Raw genomic sequence first — 9,069 nt, forward strand, 5'->3', positions numbered from 1 at the left:
CGATGAGTGTTGCTCACACGCATTCTCAGCCACATATATTGTCGAATATTATGAATGTGGACCACACAATTGCCTTTAGTGCGAAGATACGAAACTAACCACCCATTTGACACCACCAACATATCTCGTTGCAGCGGATAATCATTATGAGCTTTGCGAATCTCATCCGGATACTTCCAGGTCTACTTCATAAAAGGACCTGATGTCGCTGTCATGATAAGCACTCGCATATCCGTTTTTGTATTGCCGCAGTTGTGTGATTGATCCATTCAAACCCACCAACAGGTTTGGACTTCGTTATTATCCATTTCTAGACTTTGTTTAGCACTCAGGAACTGTATATAGTTATTTGACAGGCTTGGGTCATAGCCATCTATCTCGAGTTGTTTGCATGTGCATATCGGTGGCTCGCCATGGGAATCCTGTCGCGGACTCCACGCTCAAGAAAGAAATGCTGATCAATATAGGTCAGCAATTCAAGCCGTACTTTAGTTTTCATATCAGAGTGAACCAAGCCATCTCCGGTTATGAAAAGTAATGTTCAGGGTCTAAACGATACACCCGCATACCAGTAGCACATCTGATTTCAGGTATAGTCACCCATGTTCTTTGCAACTGAATGCGGACCAGATATTTCTTTTGCATGCATATTGACTTTGACGCTTATATTTTAACGCGTGTTGTATAAAAGGCTCCTCTGTTGGCAATGAAGGTTCTATGGGAATTCGCATTTTGTTTGGATAAATTCGTAACTATAGTTTACATGTGCTGTGTACAGCTCCTCTGTACCTGCCAGTCATGTGACAGTTATGTGAAACTTCAGAGCTTTCATCTCGAACGTCGGTGCTAAATGGATGTGGGGGTGTAGTGGTTGTCTAGGGGTGGGGTTCTTCTTATAGACTTTAACGAATTATGAGAAGTTCCCCTGGTCCTTATTCAGAAGGTTAATTCTGGACACTATATTATTTATTGACTAAATATATTTATGGCTACGAGCCCCCAGTCAGCAATGCCGACAGTTAAATTAAAAGAAATACAAAGATGAAATTTAAACAATAACAATTTAATAAATGAAATTTAAAAGAATTTAAAGTAATCAATGTCTCTCTTTCACCCAATGATCCCTTTGATCATCATTTGAGTTCACAGTGTGAGGAGATTTTTCCCTTCTTGAGTGCTACTCATCTAAATCTCTTCGTTCCCTCGTCTTTCTCTCCTTTCGTGATCTCCACTTCCGCTTCCTCTTCTATTATCCTTGTTCCTTGCCGTTATCTTGACTTCCGGTTCCTCTTCTAGTATCCGGAACCCTTGACGGTATCCCTTGAGGTCACCCGAAATTCACTCGGTATCTCTCACCGTCACCCGAAATTCTCTGAACTTCTCTCGTCCCCCGAAATTCTCTGAAATTCTTTCGTCCCCCGAAATTCTCTGAAATTCTTTCGTCCCCCGAAAGCTTCCTGTTGAAAGGTATAATGCATTAGCATAGGGTTATAAAAATCTTCCCTCACACTACGTCACTGAACTGAACCATCAGTTTAAGGCGGGACATTTGGGTCGCGCATGCGCACACATCGAAATTCCCATACACTTCCGCCGCTTACAAAAATGGCGCCATAACACAATCACACAAAGGATTCAAATATCTACATACTGAGCCCTATCAGTATATACATACAAAATATTTCAAATATGATTGTACTAAAATATTACTACGATTAGTAATATGACTATCTATATATTTATATATATTTATATATTTCCTACACAAGCGTACCAAATCCACAATATTCACATTCAAATGGTGATAAACGGCAATCCGTTACTCAATGGCAAAATCTATCATTACGTAAACAAATTTCTTGTCTACCAAAATATAACTACGCAAAGAAATATTAATTCTTATAGCGGCTAGCGAGCAATACAATTCTTCACAAATACAAATCGTCCTTTCAAAAGGGCGTAAACGTAATAATCCACGAAATAATATGCACACATATTACTAGCTAAAGTCATGAAAAAAATGCAAAATATTAAGGTCATAATTAACTATTCATACTTCAATACAAGTAAAATGTATACATACGACAAATTCTCTTCAATTAACAGCAGTCGTATCAAGCAGAATCAACGTAACATCAAACTTACCTGATCGAAGCTATTTCATGAATTTCCTAAATTCCGCCAATTTTTACGAATGGCTAACGGAGTGTGTGTCACTGCGACTCTTAAACACCAACTGACGAATTTCAGGCTTGTACAAGTCTTATTCCAGCTTCTCGAATCAAGTCCCACCTACAACGCATCCCGATTGGATGGCGACGGACTCTGGTCATTTGATCGAACTGTCAATCATAAAAATGTCAGTCTGTGTGTCCCCATGTACTGTCCAGCCTACCATTGTCGGCTTCCGGCTCTTTGAAGTTGTCTACGTCACGTGTTCCCATGTACAAAGATTCCCGCCAGATTTCCACTCAAGAGCTCAAACAAAGACTGGGTTACGTAAGAGGATTAGCCAACTTAGGCACTTGGAAAAACAAAGCTTACCTGGCTCCACTTACAGACTTATAAATACATGTATAATACAAGGGGTTGGGGTAAAACATCACATCCCCCCACGCTTGAGAATAAAATCAGGATTTTATTCACTCAAACTAAAAAAGCAAAAGTGTTACACGATATAAAGAACAAAATCAGCAAAATGAACTAAATGCTAAACTGAGTATGAACACGAAAATATAACAAATGATCTATATCATTTCGGCGCTTCTACTCATGAAATCTGCGCCTACGTTTTCAGATCCTTTCACGTATCTGATCTGCATCTGGTACTGCTGTAAAAACAGCGACCATCGCATCAATCGACCATTGGACAACTTTGCCTGCGCCAGATAGGCGAGTGGTTGGTGGTCGGTCTCCAATATGAACTTACGTCCATATAGGTATCGCTCGAACCGTGATATGCCGAACACGATTCCGAGACATTCCCTCTCCGATACTGAGTAATTCTTCTCGGCAGCAGACAACTTCCGGCTGCCGTATGCGACAGGAAAAAGCGTCTTGTCATGCTCCTGGAGCAGTACTGCTCCCAGTCCCGTGTCGCATGCATCGGTGCGCAGAACGAATTCTTTATCCAAGTCCGGTAGACGAACAACTGCGTCGGATGTAAGTCTATCCTTTAGCGTTTGGAATGCGTGCTCACACGCATCTGTCCAAACGAACTTACTCGGGGTCCGTTTCTTGGTTAGGTCAGACAACGGGCCCGCAATCGCGCTGAAATTAGCGACATACCTCCGGTAATATCCGGCCAGTCCCAGGAATGACCTCACTTCCGTTTTCGTGGTGGGGCGTGCGGCGTTTCTCAACTGCTCCACCTTCGACTTCTCTGGAGACAGCGTGCCTTGGCTCAGGGTATGTCCTAAATAGTCTAATGTCCTGAAACCAAGGTGACATTTGGAAGGGCGGGCTGTCAAGCCCTCCTGACGTAGCCGCTCCAAAACGTCAGCTAACAGAGCGAGGTGTTCACCCCATGTCTCTGTAGCTAACAAGAGGTCATCCATGAAGTTGTGGACACCCCTATCGCGCAAGGGCTCCAACAACTTCCGCATCATTCTGGTAAAGACGCTGGGCGCGTTTTGTACCCCGAACGGCATCACCAACCATTGGTATGTCCCGTCGGGAGTAGCAAAAGCAAGCTTCGGTCGGTCTTCTTTCCTTACCGGAATTTGCCAATACCCCTTGGACAAATCCAGTTTGGAAAAATATTTCGCTTTCGAGACCGAAGCGAAGATATGTTCGGGGTCAGGTAGCATTTCAACTTGAAATTCTGTCACCTGATTCAGCTTCCGGTAGTCGACGCAGAACCGATGGGTGCCGTCCTTCTTCTGCACTAAGACTACTGGTGAGCTGTACGGAGAGTCGGCAGGTTCGATTACTCCCAGAGCAATCATCTGCTCGATTTCTTCCCTTACAACTTGTCGTTTCGCGTGGGGCAAGGGGTAGGGTTTACGCTGAACTGGTCGGTCGTCCACCATCTTTAACCCGAACTCGACAAGCGTCGTCCTCCCGGGTTTTTCTGTTAGCACGTCGGAATATCCGGCCAGCAAGGTCTCTATCTCGTTCCGCTGCCCTTCAGTTAACATGGGGTCACACTCCACGTCCGACGGAGTCTCGGCCCTCGTTAATGGACAGCTCGGGACAGTGTTAGCACCTTCCGTATCGCCTTCGATATCCTCGGTGACTATCGCTGCGACAACAAAATCGCTGGCGGTCTCCCTTTCCCGGTACCTCTTGAGCAAATTGGCATGGTACAATTTCTCTTTCGTCGGTAGCTGTATCCGGTAGGTTTGACCTCCGACCTTCTTGGTGACGACGTATGGACCCCTCCAGGAAACTTGCAACTTGTTGTGTTCCTGGGGCAACAACAACAACACTTTGTCCCCTACCTCAAACTGACGTGGTTTTGCGCGCTTATTGTAATTTTTCGCCTGTTGCGCCCTAGCTCGTTTGAGATTTTCTTGCGCGAGAGAACAAACCTCTTCCAGTTTGTTGCGCAAGTCCGCGACGGTTTCCGTGTCAATGTTACGCAACGCAACGGCCTCCGGATAGCGTGTAGCATAATCGACAACCGTTAAAATATATCGATTTCCGTGCGCAGACGCGGGTTTTATCGGTCCGATTAAATCCATGGCAACACGTCTAAATGGTTCATCGATAAAGGGCGTACTCCCCAAAGGGATGGGTCGCTGATCCGTTTTCGGTGCCATTCTCTGGCATTTGTCACAGGAGAGACAGAACCGTTTTACGTCTCCCTGGACCCCTGGCCAGTAAAACTCTTTTACAAGACGGTCACGCGTCTTAGCAATTCCCATGTGTCCACCCATGAGACTCTCGTGTGCAAGTTTCAGTACTTCGCAACGCTTTTCCTTTGGCACGACGACTTGCTTGAAGTGTTCGTTGTGTTTCCTGGCGTGGCGATACAAGATTCCCTTCTTGTAGACAAACTTCACCGCGCCGTTCGGAGTTTCCCTTCCTGTTCCCGCTTCTGCGTGTTTGTGCAACTGCGCCAGAGTTGCGTCCTCCTGTTGCAGCTTCCTTAACTCCGCTGGAATAACATTACTAACCGGTGTCGATGTAACTTGGATTGGCTTTTGTTTCGGCTGTCGACTCATGGCCCTGGTTTCAACAGCACTCACTGGCATAGGTGTGCAGGTTTCGGGGTTCGGCTGGGGTAACACATAACGGCAACCCAATATGACGTCATGTGATAGCCCCTCCAAGCAAGCAGCTTCAATTTTCCCCTTCACGTATGGTGAATCGAGGTCAATGACAGCTACTGGTAATGAGTCACGCGCGCAGTTCGCGTACTGAACTTCTATTACCTCCCCTGTATAGTCCTCCGGCTTGACATATTTCTTGTCGACAAGCGCGGGGACGCTGCACCCAGTGTCATACAAGATGGTGGCGCCTTCACCATTGACAGTTGCGGCCGCAAGGTTGGCTGGGTTGCGACTCGCTTCCGGCACACATTCCTTCTTAGCTACGACATTCACCTGGGTCTGCCTGCCCTTGGGACAGTCCCTGGCAAAATGCCCCAGGCGCTTGCAATTAAAACATGTCGGCGGCCCTCGCCGACTTGCAAGTCCTGGTTTCGTGGGTGAGGCCTGTCCAGGTCGATAGGCGGCAGCCCTACCTGTAGGTGCCCCTCCGACCTTCCCGTCGCCCTGACGGTTACGGACAGCCGGCTCAACCTCCCCCATACGACGCGACTCAGAGGGTCGGGGTCGGTCAGCAACCCCGGAACCTCCACTCTTCGAGTGCGCCTGCTCGTATCGCTCCGCCATGTTAGCGATCTCTTCGAGCGTCCGGTGTTCTCTTTCTGCTAAGAAAACTGTCAACTCGCGACGGTAAGTACCCAGGACATGTTCCTTGAGTATTACCTCGCGTAGCCCTTCGTACGTGCGTTCGACTTCGGCCATTTTCATCCACTTCTCAAATAAACCTCGAACACGGTTGTGGAATTGAGAGTGGGTCTCTGTTACCTTTTTCACCGAGTCCCGGAAAAGTTTCCGGTAAGTCTCGGCGGTCAGCCGATAATGGCAGAGAAGCGCCTTCTTGAGGGCAGTGTAGTCATCAGCCTCTTCTGCAGTTAAGCCGTGGTAGACTTCCCGAGCTGCACCTTGCAAAAAGGCTGAGACATTAATGGCCCAGTGCTGTTCAGGGACCTGATGAGCGCGTGCGAGTTTCTCAAACTGGACGAGAAAATCGTCAATAGCCTCCTCCCTATCATTGAAGCGTGACATGTTGATCTGGACTACCCGGTGGTCGATGAAAGGTCGGCCGGTTGTTCCAGAGCTTGTACTGGCGTCGTCCCGTCCGTTGGTCCTAGCTTCAACTCTGACCTTTTCCATCTCCAGAGTGTGAGCGAGTCTGGCTAGCTCCAGCTCTTTCTGGGCGTCTCGGTCCGCTGCTATCTTGGCTAACTCTTGGTCCGCTGCTATCTTGGCTAGTTCTCTCTGGGCTTCTCGGTCCGCTGCTATCTTGGCTAGTTCTCTCTGGGCTTCTCGGTCCGCGGCTATCTTGGCTAACTCTTGGTCCGCTGCTATCTTGGCTAGTTCTCTCTGGGCTTCTCTTTCCGCTGCTTTTTCGGCCTTCCATTCCTTGATCCTTTCTTCTACAAAGGTTGCCAGGCGATCTCCCTCGTATCCAAGATCTTCCGACCCCATGGCGCGGTATTCCTTTATCATTTGTCGTTCGGTAGCCATTATACTAATGTAAAGTGATACCTTGTCTCAAAATTCAAACAATATACAGATATTTGTAATACCAGTTTAAATACTTACCTGTCGACAACAACTAGTTTCGTTCAGGTAAGATATTTGTTCGATATCTGCTTCACACGTACTGCTATGAATGGAAGATCTACAAAGCCTGCACATATGACAATAAAAATACGAGATGAGAAAATCACAAAATTTCAAATACAAAGAATGGAAAATATCTCACACTGTTCACTAATACTTCTACCAATAACTTTAAGTCCCAAAATAATATATATGTCTAATTCATATCCCGGACGAAGCGCCCACTGTGGGGGTGTAGTGGTTGTCTAGGGGTGGGGTTCTTCTTATAGACTTTAACGAATTATGAGAAGTTCCCCTGGTCCTTATTCAGAAGGTTAATTCTGGACACTATATTATTTATTGACTAAATATATTTATGGCTACGAGCCCCCAGTCAGCAATGCCGACAGTTAAATTAAAAGAAATACAAAGATGAAATTTAAACAATAACAATTTAATAAATGAAATTTAAAAGAATTTAAAGTAATCAATGTCTCTCTTTCACCCAATGATCCCTTTGATCATCATTTGAGTTCACAGTGTGAGGAGATTTTTCCCTTCTTGAGTGCTACTCATCTAAATCTCTTCGTTCCCTCGTCTTTCTCTCCTTTCGTGATCTCCACTTCCGCTTCCTCTTCTATTATCCTTGTTCCTTGCCGTTATCTTGACTTCCGGTTCCTCTTCTAGTATCCGGAACCCTTGACGGTATCCCTTGAGGTCACCCGAAATTCACTCGGTATCTCTCACCGTCACCCGAAATTCTCTGAACTTCTCTCGTCCCCCGAAATTCTCTGAAATTCTTTCGTCCCCCGAAATTCTCTGAAATTCTTTCGTCCCCCGAAAGCTTCCTGTTGAAAGGTATAATGCATTAGCATAGGGTTATAAAAATCTTCCCTCACACTACGTCACTGAACTGAACCATCAGTTTAAGGCGGGACATTTGGGTCGCGCATGCGCACACATCGAAATTCCCATACACTTCCGCCGCTTACAAAAATGGCGCCATAACACAATCACACAAAGGATTCAAATATCTACATACTGAGCCCTATCAGTATATACATACAAAATATTTCAAATATGATTGTACTAAAATATTACTACGATTAGTAATATGACTATCTATATATTTATATATATTTATATATTTCCTACACAAGCGTACCAAATCCACAATATTCACATTCAAATGGTGATAAACGGCAATCCGTTACTCAATGGCAAAATCTATCATTACGTAAACAAATTTCTTGTCTACCAAAATATAACTACGCAAAGAAATATTAATTCTTATAGCGGCTAGCGAGCAATACAATTCTTCACAAATACAAATCGTCCTTTCAAAAGGGCGTAAACGTAATAATCCACGAAATAATATGCACACATATTACTAGCTAAAGTCATGAAAAAAATGCAAAATATTAAGGTCATAATTAACTATTCATACTTCAATACAAGTAAAATGTATACATACGACAAATTCTCTTCAATTAACAGCAGTCGTATCAAGCAGAATCAACGTAACATCAAACTTACCTGATCGAAGCTATTTCATGAATTTCCTAAATTCCGCCAATTTTTACGAATGGCTAACGGAGTGTGTGTCACTGCGACTCTTAAACACCAACTGACGAATTTCAGGCTTGTACAAGTCTTATTCCAGCTTCTCGAATCAAGTCCCACCTACAACGCATCCCGATTGGATGGCGACGGACTCTGGTCATTTGATCGAACTGTCAATCATAAAAATGTCAGTCTGTGTGTCCCCATGTACTGTCCAGCCTACCATTGTCGGCTTCCGGCTCTTTGAAGTTGTCTACGTCACGTGTTCCCATGTACAAAGATTCCCGCCAGATTTCCACTCAAGAGCTCAAACAAAGACTGGGTTACGTAAGAGGATTAGCCAACTTAGGCACTTGGAAAAACAAAGCTTACCTGGCTCCACTTACAGACTTATAAATACATGTATAATACAAGGGGTTGGGGTAAAACATCACAATGGACATAACAAATCTAACAATTATTGGCCATATAAAACTTGTAAGTATCGTCGCTGGTCATGTCTGTGAGCGAGAGAAGAACTCTTTTCGGATGTATTTCCCTGTAGCTTCGAACGGTTTTAAAAACATTACTGTATTTGGGGAGCTTCAGCCCTGGGCGCGGTATAATATTGGCTTCTCAGTTTGCATTTTGCATCCAACAACAGTATAATAAAAGCCCGCATGGAATT

General features: G+C 44.9%; 1 protein-coding gene and 1 long non-coding RNA gene across 3 annotated transcripts in view; one reads left to right on the plus strand and one right to left on the minus strand.

Moving 5' to 3' along the window:
* LOC149795836 (uncharacterized) overlaps nucleotides 1–9,069 on the plus strand; it is a 735,181-nt gene that overhangs the window by 201,495 nt on the left and 524,617 nt on the right. The window lies entirely within an intron of this gene.
* On the minus strand, nucleotides 858–8,842 carry LOC149795839 (uncharacterized). Its single transcript, XM_089965739.1, has 3 exons — nucleotides 8,376–8,842; nucleotides 2,146–7,687; nucleotides 858–1,457 (listed from the first exon to the last, which is right to left on the minus strand). The coding sequence occupies exon 2, from the start codon at nucleotides 6,759–6,761 to the stop codon at nucleotides 2,748–2,750; it is 4,014 nt and encodes a 1,337-aa protein (XP_089821865.1). The 5' UTR covers nucleotides 6,762–7,687; nucleotides 8,376–8,842; the 3' UTR covers nucleotides 858–1,457; nucleotides 2,146–2,747.

The sequence above is a fragment of the Sinohyriopsis cumingii genome, chromosome 7 (genome assembly GCF_028554795.1).
Source record: "Sinohyriopsis cumingii isolate HCF-2022 chromosome 7, ASM2855479v2, whole genome shotgun sequence".
NCBI lineage: Eukaryota > Metazoa > Mollusca > Bivalvia > Unionida > Unionidae > Sinohyriopsis > Sinohyriopsis cumingii.

Excerpts from the sequence above, each read along its gene's own strand:
- LOC149795839 (XM_089965739.1), bottom strand. The coding sequence starts at position 6,761 with ATGGCTACCGAACGACAAATGATAAAGGAATACCGCGCCATGGGGTCG.